At 45.7% G+C, this 15,775-nt stretch overlaps 1 protein-coding gene across 3 annotated transcripts in view; it reads right to left on the bottom strand.

The window, feature by feature from the left end:
• Window positions 1–7,394, bottom strand: part of TNRC6A (trinucleotide repeat containing adaptor 6A) — an 853,894-nt gene extending 846,500 nt beyond the window's left edge. For all 3 annotated transcript variants that reach the window (XM_069647380.1, XM_069647382.1, XM_069647381.1), the window contains exons 1-2: window positions 7,231–7,394; window positions 6,488–6,535 (exon numbers count right to left, since the gene is read on the bottom strand). In XM_069647380.1, coding sequence (XP_069503481.1) covers window positions 6,488–6,535; window positions 7,231–7,235 — 53 coding nt within the window. In that variant the 5' untranslated portion in view covers window positions 7,236–7,394. The remainder of the gene's footprint in view (window positions 1–6,487; window positions 6,536–7,230) is intronic.
• Window positions 7,395–15,775: the final 8,381 nt, after the last annotated feature.

Genomic DNA, 15,775 nt, shown 5'->3' with positions numbered 1-15,775 from the left:
ACAGTTATCCATTCTACTCAGAGCCGCAAATAACCTTTTGGGGAGTGGGGAGGAAATGAATCGGCAGAGATCCGTAGGAGATGAGAAAGTCTAACCCCAGAGCATAACATCCATTTTTTTTGGGTACATTCAGGGTGGCATCGCCTGCACCGGTCTCCAAAGTAAAATTTTGGATCAATCTGCAAAGTTGAGATTAACTCCGGAGTCAAGCTCCTCAACATTAGGAGATGGTGTTGCTGCCACAGCAGCGAGTACGCTGCGAAACGCGTCATACGAGCGTTCTTCTTTCTTATATTTTTTTTATGGTTTAATAATATTGGATACCGTGAGGAATTGACCAAGTCAGGCTGGTTTTTGGGATTTTGGCGCAGCACAGAAGACCGTGCAGATTGATTGGAGTGCAAATCTTTTTTGGGGTGCTGGAAGTCCGGCTGTCTTTCCCCTTCTTTTCAAATATATAGGTTTTATTAAAGCATTTTAAGTTTTCTAATTTGTATACGTTCCCGCTGTAGATTAAAAGTCCACTTGGGTACCCAAAGACACCAAAGATCGACAATCCCCAGGGGAAAGAAGGGGGGGAAGATTCATAGCAGCTAACATTTCGTTGTCAGTAACGGGGAGAGGGGAAATCATCATTTAGCCCCCAATTCGAAGATCGCATATCAGCAATGAGTGTCGCTTAGTGAGCACTACCAATGCGTGCAGGGGCCCAAGATACAGTGCTTCCTGATCCAGAGGCGAGACACACATTGAAGCAGCCAATTAATTGAATGAATTCCGTTCTTTCAGCCAATAGGAGCTCGGTGTGGGCGTTCGAGGATTAATTACTGCAGAACGAACTTGAAAACGGTAAATGAGGCAGCCGATTCTCCGTTGACACAGTTCGAGGCAAGCAGACAGCACCCACATGGCACTCCAACAATGCACGCCCGAGTATTAATTTGTTTTGTATGTGGACACCAAGTACTGCAGTGCACGATGCTTACCTTCCCTTCAAATGGATAACATGGCCCATATGTTACGTTTTTTTAAATGTCACCTTTTTATGTGCAAAACAAATGGCATGTGAACAGAGGTTGAAGGTTTAATAAGGACTCCTTTGCTATTCAGTGATGTGGGTTCCACAAAAAAAAAACCTGAATGCAATACAACCCCTCAGTAAACATGCTCCATAACTGATACCAATCAGCTGTACCTGAACTCCCAGACAAATACCAGCGTGATCCCCTCCACACTATTATCAAACGATGCAAGCAATGAAATAAGAAGAGGAAGAATCCTATTTCGATTAGGCAAGAGCTTTCAAGAGCTCATACATTACAGTCTCAAGAATGTAGCGCCACATGAGATAAACTGGATTATTTTGCAGTAACACCTCGTTCCCACCTGCCTAGTGTCGCAATAAAAATGCCCATCACATGACATGGCCACTAAAAGGAAAGTAATCTTTCATGGAAATTAAACTAAATGACAACTGAAAGAGTTAGATTAAAAGCGCAAGCCATCTTAATGTTCAGCAGTTGCGGATGAGCAAGGAGCAAAAAGCACCCGCTACAGCTACGAGAAAGAAAAAAAAAAGATAACGGCTCGGGAAAACATGAAACACCCTATACTGTAGTTCACCACTGAACATCAAAGAGTTCCATAGAACAAGAGGCAGAAAAGCAATGCACTTTGTAGACAAGACTTATGTGCTAGTGAGGGTTTAACCCAGAGTTTAAGTGAACAGATGACAAAACTTCTTGCGACTTAACCATACCATTGGAGTCTACATTGTGTTGATTTGCACAAAGAAAACGTGTTATTTCGGGTTACTGTACACGAAAGTGACCATGCACACTTGAGCTTCTTCAGAAATTCATTGCAATATTTATTAAGACAAACATGTAAACGCTTTGTCACACAAACACTCTTGGTGAGCTCCTGCATGCAGCATTATTCCTAAAGGTCACAAACTTGGTTGAGCAAGCAGCAAAATTCTCTTGGCTATGCATCAACTCTGGATATTAACATGTCCTTTCTATTACATAGCAAACAGTGCAATTAACTAGTTGCCAATAAGACAGGGCGCCAAGCTCTCCGGGAACTGCGTGTGGTGCTACCCACCAGCAACCTGGCAGCCCACTACCAGGACTCGCAAAATCTACTAGCCCACTAGCATTGGCGAGTAGTTTTTATGAAGGGCGAGTAGCATTTTGATGATACACGACCTTGCTGGCGAGTATGGGGATGTTTTTCATTTACTGCAAAAAACACTGTTTGTAGTAAATGGCAAATACAATGAGAGCGTTGCACCAAATACGACATGCATCATTTTATAAAAAGCACTGGTAAATATTTTATCAACAGTGACCTTGGGGCAAGTGCATTTCTCTTAGGTTGAGTATGTAAACTAAGGAACTCGCTCTGCAGGTCTAGTTTTTTTTTTTTAAAAGCATGTGCAAGGCCTGACTACCCTGTCCAAGCCACCTCATGGGGCTATTTATACTGGCTCAAAAGAATCCTATGTCAAGGCTCAAACTTAGTCGAGACCACTGGTGCACATGGCACAGTTCAGTGTACTCAATTACCCTCCGGTTGTGACCACTGCATCCTCCATTTCCTGACCCCCCTCCACCCTCATACAGAGTAGGTCAGCACTACATACAATTCAGATACCCATTTAACTGTTATCTTGTATGGAACTAAAAGAACTTTTGTAAATGTTGGTTAAAGTACCTAATCTGCTCAACTATAAATGTATCTGAGGGATAAAAGCTCTTAATCACAAAACAGATTGTTAGTGTGCGTACAAATGACGCAAGCGCGTCCCAGGACTTCTAACAACTTAGATGGAGTCTCTGGTCTTACCAGGAGACCTTTTAGCAGGACACACAGATTACAAACATGCGCCTTAAACACAGAAACGTCCTTTGTTACAAACTCAGACTATTTATGCACCAAAGTATTTTTTAAAGACCCTGAATTGCCTTTGCCAACACGAGCGGAGGCAGCACTTTAATAGTTTGGCCCCTCCTGAAGAACAAGGCAGTGCTAGGTCTTCACCAAATTAATTTAGAGGTTATACCTATAAGAGGCTTTATCTGTTCCTTTGTCCTTTCCTTCAACGTAATCAAGAGCACCATTAGATCAAAGTGCCATCTACAGAGACAAGCTGCTATTCACTAATAAGGAACAAAGAGGCCAAAACATGTCTGGGATGCTTGTGGTCTCGTGCAGAAGGGATGTGACCAAGCAGTTTGGGCTGGACTGCCCCTGTTGGGGTGGGATCACACCTGATTGCATATGGCGTTTCTGCTTTTGTAATGGCTTGGCAGGCAAAGAATGATGGTCTGGAGGGTTGCCCAGAGCAATGCCAAAGGTTAAGAATAAGTCTAACCCTTCCAGCCTCACCTCATTTTTTAATGCTACAGTATAGTTTAGCATCAGTTCTCCCACCAAGGTTAAACGTTTCAGCAGCCAAGCAACAGACAGTTATATGCTGCCCAATGGACAGTTTCAACAAGTTTCAAGACGTCTCTTTAGGCTGCCTTTAAGTTATTTTTGGACAGCGCGATCATTTTTTTGTATTTGCCATTCACAGGTGTGATACCTTGGGGGAGGCAAGTAAAAACATTGCTTAAAAAAAAAAATTACGTGTTTTTATTAAGCCATTAGCTTGCTCCTGGCAACCCTTCAGCTGCTTAAGCAAAATAATTACATTTCCATTTATTAAAATACTCAATTAGATAAGACATCTTTATAAAAACCATAATTATCCAACACCTTCCCTTACATGACGATCGATCCTAGAACATTTTATGTTAACAACCGTTTATAAAATGTCACTGCTAGAGAGAGGCTAAAGGTGTTGACCGCTAAATATGATCGCCCACCATGCATTCGGCATTAATAATCTGTAGTGCTTTATAAATCTGTCAAATAGATACTTCTCCTCTCTGCCAGAATTACACAATCAACTAAAATATGCCTGATAGATGTTTGGCTTTCTAAGGCTTGATTTCATGATCGATCTACAACTCTGATGTAGATCGTGGCTGTTGAAAATAATATTAATCAGTTTGCTTGCATGTTCATCAAACTCAATGTGAACATTTACAAACTCCAGCAAATTCGACTAGAAGTTAGATGTGAACATGTAACGCCAATACCCCTTGACAACAATGCGCATGGAGAGGGTATATGGTGACTCCAAATAAAATATTTCATAATCAAGATGACAAATTTAAGATACAGAAAGGAAACACCTATGTCTTGCTACTGAGATAGTACACCATGTTAATGTTAAAGGCTATAAACGATATTTCAGATATTTGTACTGCGCACTATCACCACCGGAGCAGTCCCCTGGCGCTCTGGCACATCTGGAAAGGAACAGCGATGGGGGGGTGAGTTAGTGGGAACGAGTGGGAAAAGTGCAAGAGAGCAGTGATGTGCTGTTGGCAGCTTCAGTTTGGTTAACACTGTTCGCTGAGTCTGGGGGTGCTTTCCGGTCGGTAGCCGTCGTGTGCTGTTGTGCGAAGCTATGTGTGGGTCGTTTTGTTGTTGCGGTGTAGTGAAGTTTGAGTGGTTTATTGTGCTTTAGGGTTGTGGTTGTATTTGGTTAGAGTTTGAGAGGTGTATGCAGAGGGGTGAAACTGTTAGTGGGTTGGTTATTGGCCTTGCTATCTAGAAGTGATATGTGCTAAATTTCCACGCTCTTTCTAGATGTGTGCGTGAATATCTCTGCATTTCTACCTAGATTCAGAACTGCCCAGGATTTACATTCCTGTCAACATGTAATGCATGCCAATATTCACAATTATATCCAAATGTGGCACTGGCCCACCTTCAAATTCCGTCTAGATGCGAAGCAAGCCAGCGCTCACAATTCTATCTAAATGTGGCACTGGCTGACACCCACAATTCACAGTTCTAAGTGTGACACTTGCTACCATTCATAATTTGATCTAAGTGTGGCACTTGTTAACATTCACAATCCTATCTAGATGCAAAAGAGGCTAATGTTTACAATTATATCTAAATGTGGCACTTGCTAACATTCAAAAACCAATCTAGATGTGACCATGTTGAAAAAAAGGACAACTTGACAGGTTTATGAGGAAAAGTGTAACTGCTTAAAAAGACAACCAAGTAAACAGCTATGCAGAAAATATATGTTGGGCGTGGTCTAGCGACCAAGTTGTCCACTATGGAACAAGGTAATCTGAACTCTTATGCAGATTTACTTGACCCCTTTGAGCAAATTGGATACCAATTTGATTTCATATCCAATTATCTCGGGTCCGTTCGCTGCCAAAAACAGTGAACTGCTTCCAACGAATGCAAAGAAAACGTTCTACCTGCCCCACCAGGTACGAAGCGATTGCTATTTTCAGTTTTGAAAAACTACTCATATGGACATTTTTTAAATTAAGAATTGTTACGTTAGAGTATTTTTGAAGCCAAAAACGAACTTTATATTAATTTTTTTTTAAAAAAGATAGCAAAGCACAGCCAAAACAAAATCTAAAAAGCACAGGCCTGTTCTGCGTAGCGCGAGTCAAACAACAGTTCCAGCATTTCCAAATGAGTTGTTCAGAACGATTACAACACATTATTGAGGTACAAATGTATATGTTTTCTTCTCTACATACTCAACTATGGAAAATCAATTTCAAATTGCCATTCCTAATAAAACGAAAACCAAGGTGAAATGTGCTCTGGATGATGAAAACCCTTCGCCTCCTGAAGCTTGGACGAGAACGTTACAACAGACCCATACAGGATGGCCGAGTTATTACGCTTGGGTAAGCGTATTCGGTCATTCATTCCTTTTAGAACGAGTCAAAGTTTGGATTCAATTTTGTGTGACCACTCCCAGCACGTGTACACAATCGTAATGAATGCTATCAAGTAATCGAATAAAATTAGTCTAGCATAACCCGCAGTCATGGATACTTTAAACAAAACAAACGGGTTTTCAAGAACACTACTGCCATGTCAAGGTTGCTCATACCCTATTTGCGAATATGACGACTTTCACAAAAGCTCCACTTTCGTTTAGTTAGTACACACGCACCTCACCAATTGAGACACGCTGATGTGGTCAGCCAGAAAGAACGGCTTTTCTGTGAAGGGGTGACAGCTGCGCTGCGCGTCATCAATGTTTACATAGCTACAACGGGACTGCACAATGCATTCGTGAAATAAACCGCAAGAGCAATCAGATACCAGAGACTAAAACATCTTTTCAATGAACACACCAACACAAGTGCAACAGAGTAACGCCCGCAAAGCAAGCTAAACCACGGGCAGTTTAGGAAAGCTTCCACATTTATGAAAGGGGTTATTTATTGCAAAGACATGAAGAATTCAAAAAAACCTGCGTATAAAATCATGGGTCTAAAAACGTCTTCACTCACGTCGCCATGCACAGGCAAAACCTCACCTGACCCAATGACGCTCCTCCCACTTTACAAAATCCCATTGGAACCCCCTTTCTTACCGGTTTTGTTTCCCGTCAACTTCTTTGGTAGCTGCAGCTTCCAATTCTCTGCAAGAGAAAACGGACCAGGAATCCAGTGAGCACCAGCCAAAACCACAATCGGTCGCGCGTGAGGGTATTCAGGGACACCGCGGCAACCAAATATTACAACATCATCCTTGAGTGACAGAGAGGGGAGGAGGAGGGTTCTATAAATCCGGGGAGGGCAGAGGTCATGTTTTTGACAGCGGATATTAGTGCTTCACACAGTCAAACGGAACGAGAGAGATCAATGCTGTATTTTTGGGGATGCACCTTTTATTTCGGATGGAGGTGATGCAAACATAAGAATGGCGATGGGCTTACCTCTTGTGTGGTGCATTTGGCACGGGGGTATCACCCCAATTAGAGGCATCGGTGAGTCGTGTGGGTGCACGCTTTAAATGGAGAGATACGGGCAGCACCGTTCAACATAAGAGGTGAAGGGGCGGTGTTGTTGCTCGTTTGAAAGGAAGCGGTATGCAAATAGCGCTGGCCCCTGCAACCCTCCATGGACATAGGCTTGACTGCAAAACGAGAATCGCAGTCCAACACTGCAGATCTCTTCCCTATCAATGGCATCGACAGAGCCGCGCGATTAACTCGCTAGTCCCTTTTCCGCACCTGCACGATTCTAGGTCTGTGCTCTCTCTAGGACGTGCACCTACATTACTCTCTCCTGCACACTGCCACCTCAGCGCCTCCTGCAATGCACCCGGCCTCACCTCATGAATGTAAGGCGCCGGGCGGCGGCGCTGCATGGGCGGCTCCTCAGGGCCGGGTTACGGCTCCTTCAATCCGCGCTCCGCAGCGCCGCGGACATTGAGCTGCTCGGCTGAGCCGCCATTTTCACCCTACTCAATTCGTCCCGGAAGAGGAGGCAGTGCTGCGCTACCACACTTCCGGTGCGCAGACACTGGGAGCTTCCACGCTAGACGCAGGCAGGCAGGCGCCCTGAGACTGCAGTTGACGTTCCCAAGATTGGGGGTGGGGTGGAGTGGCGGGCAATAGACGTGGGTAGATACTTTGGTGTACTGGTGGTGATTATTGATATTCTAGTAACTTCCGAACTTTACCGTAACGTGCGATAAAAGTAAAAAGTGCATTCGGTTACAAGTAAGAACACGAGCACAATATATGCTGTGATCATAAATGTAAGTATGTCTACTAGGCTAAAGGTATTTCATATACGATTATAATCTTGCGAGTATGTGTTACAAAAGTTTCGTTTCCGTGTTTAGCGCTTGTGTCGATGCTGTACAATGAAAGCACTATGTTTCAGTATGGGCGCTAATTACATGCGAGACGTTTACATCGCTGTATCTCCATAACTGAGTGACACTAGTGGCTATCTTCGAGTGACAAATCTATTTTTCGAACCTCTAGTTTGCATGAATCTTGTGTCCGTGTCATGGACGAGTTGCTTAATCCAGTCCCGTTTTGTCTTGCATTCTGGGACTCGAAGTTCTTTGTTTCTCACTAAAAACACAGGACTACTAGCCTCGAATTGCAATGAAAATAGAACCTGATCAGCGTCTGCCCAACATTAAGGCGACCAGATTTTCTGAAACAAAAACCGGGATAATTTAGCAAAGTTAATAGAATTCTATGTCAAGAAACGGAGGCTCGGATTATGCTAAATTCTTTACTTCTTGGGCAGCCAAACAAATTAATACTTTACTTGAACCAAACTATCAAATGAACTACAATATTCATGACCACAGGCGAAATGTGAAGTAAAATCCCACTGTCATCTCAACAGTCCAATCACATCTCCAAGTCCATTATAAACATCCCAGTGCAGTATCTCGTGGGTGGACCGCCTCGCGCTACCTAGCAGGTCACCCTCATTCATACAAGGATACACCGACAACGGAGCTAGGGTTCAACACCTCTTTACTTAATGAATATCAGCATCGAACTGATCTACTGGGCGGTAGCCCCGCTCACTTGCACACGTGGGTCACAGCCCACTAATTAACGGCAACAGACAGAGGACTCATCCTCTAAACAAATAAACAGTGGTGACACCACACCCTCCCGTTACTAAACATTTAGTCCTGCTCTGAGTTCATTTCTTCAATGAGGAGATGGGGTTTCTTTCTTTCTTCTCTGCAGTCGACAATCCACTCTTGCCGATGGATCCGTCAATGTCTCTGGTGCCATGTCGCCTCCAGAGTCTTCTCTGTCTCCTTCATAGGGAGCGTCCCATTGAGAGAAAGTGTCATTCATGATTGTGTCACCTGAGGATGGGGTACCAGGCATCCGTCTGAAGTGAGATGAGTCTCTTGTTATGGACTTGCGGTCTCCTTCCGCGGTGATAAGTGATCCCTTTATCTTGACAATGTTGAGTTGTTCTTCACTGAATGGAGCTACGTTTTTGCGCTGTTGAGGTTGTCGGACCACTACCATGTCCCCTGGTGTCAGGTCACTTCCCTTGGCCCTGCGAGTGGCGTCGGCAGCTCTTTTCATGTTCTCTTTCATGAGAGTGTCTTTCTTACTCATTTCAGTGTTGTTCTCATATTGATCTTCATCAGCTGCCACATGTGGTAGCCGCGTTCTAATCGTTCGCCCGAACATCACCTCTGATGGTGACCTCCCAGTAGGTATTGTGTGGGGTGTTTCCGTAGTCTCGCATGAGTTGATATAGCTGTTTTTTGACAGGTTCTCCGGTGATGCGTGCAATTTGTGTTGTGTGTTTGATGTGACTCATGAATCTTTCTACTGTTCCGTTTGCCTGTGGCCACAGTGGTGTCACCTTTTAGTGGCGAAAACCCATGTATTCTGCGAATCTTTGGAAATCTTGTCCAGTGAATGGAGGTCCGTTGTCGGACTTGACTACCTTAGGTATTCGGTAGGTTGCAAACATCCGATCTAGGGCTGGGATGGTGAGATGTGCTGAGGTGGACGACACTATCTGCAGGTCGGGGTATCTAGAATATTCGTCCTCTGCTACCAGTATATACTCGCCCCCTTCCATGGGCCCAAAATGGTCGACAGCTATTTCCTCCCATGTTCCTTCGGGCAGCGCCGTCATGCTCAGTGGTTCAGGTGATGTGTGCGGTTTTACGATTGCACATGTGGGGCAGTTCTGCAGTAGTTCTTCCACTGATGTGTCTAGTTGGGGGAACCATAGTTTTTGTTTTAGCATCCTTTTAGTAGATACAATGCCCCTGTGTCCTTCGTGTGCTAGTTCTAGAACTTTCTGTCGCAAACTTCGCGGAATTACGAGCTTAGTCCCTTTTAGTAGTAGTCCTTCTTCCGACTTTGCGAGTTCTTCTTTTACGGCTAGAAGGCATGTGATGTCTTGTTTCGTGTCATCATTCATTGTTTCTCGGATCTGTTTTGCGTGTTTCCATCGCCCTGTTTCTAGGCATCTTAATATGGTTTGTATTCTTTGGTCTGTATTGGATTCACGCGTTATCTGCTCCATGTCAAGCCCCTGTGGTGTGCTGCTGTGGATGACATATCTTATATACTGATCAGCTATGGACGGTTCTGGTCCGTACTTTTCTCTTGGATGACGAGAGAGAAAATCGGCAGGGTTTTGTTCTTTCCCTGGCCTGTGTCTGATGGTGAACTGGTAGACTTGTAGTCTAAGTGCCCACCTGGCTATTCTTGGTGGCATTGTTGCCTGAGGGTTGCCATAAATGAAAATGAGGGCCTGGTGGTCTGTTACTACTACAAAAGGTTTCCCATACAGGAAAAGGTGAAAGTGCTCGCAGGCCCAGACGACCGCTAGTCCTTCCTTCTCTGCCTGAGAGTAGGTTTGCTCAGTTTTGGAGAGGCTTCGACTGGCGTAGGATACTATGTGTTTCCCACTTCCCTCTCTGTCGTCCAGTTGCGTTAGAATGGCACCTAGGCCAACAGGACTGATGTCAACGATGAGTTCCGTGGTTTTCTTTGGGTCAAAATATGCCATGTTTCGAGCGTCGGAGATGCGGTCCTTGATGATTTGTAATGCCTCTTGGTATTTGGGTGAGCAGACAAATTCGATGTTGAGCTTGGTGAGGGCTCTGAGAGGTTCGCTGATGGACGCGAAGTCTCGTATGTATCTTGTGCAATAACTTGCAAGTCCTAGGAAGGATCTGAGGTCTGAGGTGGTGGTGGGTGGCTCAGCTTCTCAGAGTGCGCTAACTTTCTCTGGGTCTGGCGTCATGCCCTGAAAATATGTGTCCAAAGAATCGGAGTGTCCTTTTGCGAAACTCACACTTCTCCTTGTTTAGGGTGAGTCGGGCTTCTTCTTAGGCCATGCAGACTCTCATTAGCGTGTCATCGTGTTGCTCCTGAGTCTGGCCGAAGACCAAGATGTCGTCGCTATAGTTCAAGCAGTTGGGCACGTGTTTGATGACGTTGTGGATTGCTGCTTGGAAGATTTCCGCTGCAGAGGATACCCCAAAGCTAAGCCGTTTGTAACGGAACAAACCTAGGTGGGTGGAAAAAGTTGTTATGTAGCGGGAGCTCTTGCAGAGTTCCAACTGGTGGTAGCCTTTGTTTAGGTCCAACTTGGAGAATACTGTCGCTCCATTTAAGAGATGCACCATATCTGTTATTCGAGGAGCTTGATGTCGTTCCCTCCGGATGGCCTCGTTTGGTCTCCTCATGTCTACACATATCCGGATGTCGGGGTAGTCTCTTTTGGGCACAGGTACTATGGGGGAGACCCACGGTGTGGGGCCTTCTGCTGGCTCAATGATGTCTGCCTCGAGCAGTTTGGTTAGTTCATTTTCGACTTGCTTTTGAATGTTGATGGGGATACCCCTCTAGTTTTGTGCTACTGGTGGGATGCTGGCGTCGATGTGGAGTTCGATCTGTTTGTCCTTCAGTTTGCCAAGCCTTTGAATAATGATGGGAAACTTGGTCGATGCTTGCCATCGGGTCTAAGTATTTATGTACCATGAGGCGGTATAGTATGTGAATGAGTCCCATCTCTGGCTGCCTGATAGCTTAGCATGCACCCGCTCTCGGTGGCAGCCTCTAGCACATGCATGGGGATGTTTTTTTTTGTGTTCCTTGTATCGGCATGATGCCATGAAGAATCCCTTGCAGGCCAGGGGTGTTTTTGAGCCGTATGGATAGATGAGGGCTCGTGCTGGCTGTAGGTGAGGGGCGTTTGGTATGCTTTCATAGACTTCCTCACTGATTACGTTCACGGTTGCCCCCGTGTCTATCAAAAACTCGGCAGCTGTTTGATTGATTTGTATCCTTAATATTGGGCTGTGTTCTTTTGCTGTGTTGTTTCCAAGAACGTATAGATATCCCTTTTTCGCGGTGTTTCTCCAGTCTGCAGGCTCTTTCTTCAAATGATGCACTTGACACGCTGTCCGAGTGCGACTGTTCTATGAGGCACCGTACATATCTCCTGGGTCTTCTCCTTGTCTTGGATTGGGTGGTTTTACTCTCCCTCCAGTCCCTTTTGTCTTGTCTTCTTTCCGGTTGTTTGTCGTAGTGTCTGTGATGCCTTTGATCGTGGGGTTGGTGCGCTACCCTGTGGTGATGGGTGGGCAGGTTTTGCTCCAGTTCTGTTGTGGGCTTCCCACTTCTTCCTGCACCTCTCATCTTGCTGTGGAATATCAAGCATACAGCCTTGTAGTGGTTGTCACCACCACATGCGGAGCATGTCTGGCCCATAGCAGGGCACGTTCCTTCATGGGGGTACTCGTGTCCACACCGGTAACAGAAAGGATCACTGTTGGTTATTGCTGTCCCTTCTAACTTGTTGAGACCTTCGTGCTTTCCGTGCGTGATTTTTATTTCATCTAGGCCCTCTACTTGCGCCGCGAGGGCAGCACCTGATCGTGCCAGATGCAAGATTTCCTCTAGGTTTCACAGCTGTTGTAGTAATCATTTGCAAAAATCAGCGCTTTTGCACCCCACTATGATTTGCGACCTGAGGGCCTCCTCGTTGGAGTAATTATTGAAATCACAGTGTTTCATTTTTGATCGTAGTCTCATGACAAATGCGTCCACGGTTTCTCCTCTGTTCTGCTTGGTGGTGTAGAATATATGTCGTTCATAGTCCACGTTTGTGTGGGGCGTGAAGTATTCCGTGAGCGTTGTCTTTAATTTGGCGTAAGTGTCTGTGACGTTAGCCGGTATTTCGTCAAGGATGTCTCGCATGTTAGATCCCATGGCATGGTTTAGGAGGTTTAGTTTCTGTTCATCCTCTAGTGGTCTGGCCGCTTTTAGGCATACTTCGAAATCCCTCTGCCACCTTTTCCATCTTGACCCGAGGATGCCGGTGTCAGTGAGGTCAAAGTTTGCTGGCAATTGGGCTAGGAGGCTGTCTATCATCTTTCTGTGCTCTGGTCTGGTTGGAGCCACTGGGATTGTCAGTGGCTCCTCTTCCGAGCCACTCATGGGCTGATCCTAGCTGTTTCTCCTGCCGCTATGTTGTGCTGAGATGGGCTTTCCTTGTCCTAGGCGTGGTGGGGCCGCTGCACTAGATGTGGGTGGCTCGAGAGGCCTATAGTCCTGTGTGCAGGAGTTCTTGGACGCCAGGGGGGGTGCTGTGCCGCGTGTTGGCAGGCCTGTGGGGCCTTGCGTCGGTGGTACTGCCTGAGGCCTTGTGGCGTGGGGGTCCGGATTTCCTTTTCGCGCGTTGGAGCTTATGGCGCCAGGTGTTGTTGGCCCTGTGAGCCCAGACTGTCCCGTGTGCGGTGATGCTGAGCCTCCAGGAGAGGACGCTGCGCTGCATGATGTTGGGCCTGGGGCTTTCTTCTCGTTCGCGTTGGGGCGCGTGAGCTTACCCTTGTTTTGCTTGTGGAGAAAGCGGGAGGGCCGTGCCTCCACCACTCCTCTTGGAGTCACTTTTCAGCCGTTGCTGTTGGCGGGAGGCCAGTGCTCCTCAACCGCCCGGGGATGTGAGCAGGGAGCCGCTGCTCCACCTGCAGGTCATTCGATGCGCCTTCCGGCGTCGTTGCCGTCGACGGGAGAGGTTTCCCTCCCCCCCCCCCTCTGCCCGGATGGATGTTACGCGGGGAGCTGCTGCGGAGCTTGCGCGTGGGCTCGTTTTGACGGTGGGGAGCCTTCTCGCTCCGACCCGCTGTCTCCGGGAGTCCTCAACCGTGTGAGGTCCCATGGCTCCAGTGGTACCTGACTGTACACCACAAGCGCTTTGGACCTGAGGTGGCAGGCACGGTGGAAGCGCATGTCCACCTCGTCGCCAATGTAGTATCTCGTGGGTGGACCGCCTCATGCTACCTATCCGGTCACCCTCATTCATACAAGGATACACCAACACCGGAGCTGGGGTGCAACACCTCTTTACTTAATGAATATCAGCATTGAACTGATCTACTGGGTGGTAGCCCCGCCCCCTTGCACACGTGGGTCGCATCCCACTAATTAACGGCAACATACAGAGGACTCATCCTCTAAACAAATAAACAGTGGCGATACCACTCCCAGCTTCCCTTTTCTTTGCTGCTCGAGCAGCTAAGTACATTTTATGATATTCCTTTTAACTTGGTATAGTATTGGGTGTGTATTTCTCAGGCGCACGGCGCGATCCGGTCTTGGAGGAGCATATCCGCAGGTAGGGAACGCGACAGGGTTGCGGCTCCTGCGTTAGCAGGTCAGCAGGAGGCAGTACCACAGGAGAAGTTTGCAACAGGACAGTGAGAGGTTCCAGCGCCTCAGTGATCTTCCGTGTAGCATCTGACAAACAGTTATAACAACGTTAGGGTCCCGGACAAAAGGGGGGGGCACGTTGTTAATACATTTGGGGCAAACGACTCCTATCTCATGGGACGGACGAGTACAGAACTCTGAGCTCGTCATCAAGACACGCCATCTGCTGGTGGTGTGGGTGCACCGCAGGGTAAACACACTGCTAACTGCAGGAGGTGCGCAGACGGGCACAGTCCCAGGAAAAAAAGACAAAAAATTGCCTTAAAACTTCCAGGAGGCCCCAATCACCTAAGCAGCTCCTAATTTTGTCGGGCACAGTCCCAGGTAACACTGTTAATTCATGAACAGACTTGCCTAGCTATATATACACACAATTGGTCAGGGCGAACCCAAGCAAAACCCCAGTAAAAAACACTGACAATTCAGTAGTCTTTTTCAAACACAGAGTAATTCTTGTGTATTTATACCAAGTATATAAGCGAGACATACCATAAAAGCATATATTGAACTTTACACTTTCAAAACAAGAGACATACAATTATCGCAATTGATACATTTTTCAATCATCGAGTGGTTTATTGTACAGCCATGTATTTTTGTTACAATGAAGAGTGAAACATCAGGTGTTTTTGACACCTTGGTGTGCTACGAAAAACAAGAAAGTCAACACAGTGGTGTTTCAGCCTATTGCCTTTTGGGTAGCTTCAATAATAATAATAATAATATTTAGGTTCCTCACAGCTTGTGGTGTGTATCTACAAATGAATAAAACAAATAATTTTTAGAGGCTTCTTTGGCCGGGACATAAGTAAACAGCAGCTCGTATAAGGGTTCCATGTCAAAAGGGATTGGAAAATCGAACTTACCGTGCTGTAAACCTGTTGCATGGAAAATTATGAAGATACCACCCACCGGGTGGTGTTTATAAAACACAGTGGACATCCGTGCATGAAGGTGTAACACAATGTGTCCCTGTGAAACAAATACACAAGGCGAAATGATATACTAGCTCTCATAATGTAATTTGCCCTTCAAAAGCAACATCTCAGCATTGAAGGCTGAAATGAAAAATAAACTCTTACCCTGCTTCAGCAGAGGCCGTAGGAGTGTGGAGACACTTTTAAAAAAAAAAAACGACCGTGTTGGTGCAGTAAATTAAATGTTCGCCTGTGAACAAATGCATAATGTCAGGGCAGTTATAAATCCTGTCCAGATCTGAGTAGCTATGTGTTGAAAAACATCAAGGTATGGGCATGGAGTGATTCTTATGTGAGAAAGGGGTTATCCTATGTGAGTCTGTGCGCATTCAGATTAGTAGTCCTCACAGAATCCCAATCCTATAATGATTGTGAGGTACGCACTTGTTGGTGTTTGTACAAAGTTATGTTTTAATTCAATTAATTCCACATTCATCACAAAAAGAGAAGTTCGTCACTTAGTGTAATTCATTATTGAACTTGTGCCCGTAGTGACTTGTCAGGTGAAATTGTGTAATTCTTAAAGCAACTTGTGTCTACATTTCTCTGCACATGCTATTGTTTTGCTCTTCCTTGGGCTTTGTCAAGGCACTTAATACATGGTTTGGTGCGTCAATTTGTTTCAGATTTACAATTCATGCATACATTTCTTTGATTTAAC

Source organism: Ambystoma mexicanum, chromosome 2q (assembly GCF_040938575.1).
Source record: "Ambystoma mexicanum isolate Mex_15411 chromosome 2q, UKY_AmexF1_1, whole genome shotgun sequence".
Taxonomy (NCBI): Eukaryota; Metazoa; Chordata; class Amphibia; order Caudata; family Ambystomatidae; genus Ambystoma; species Ambystoma mexicanum.
Note: the sequence above shows the minus strand (reverse complement) of the source record. Positions and strands in the feature narration are given on the sequence as shown.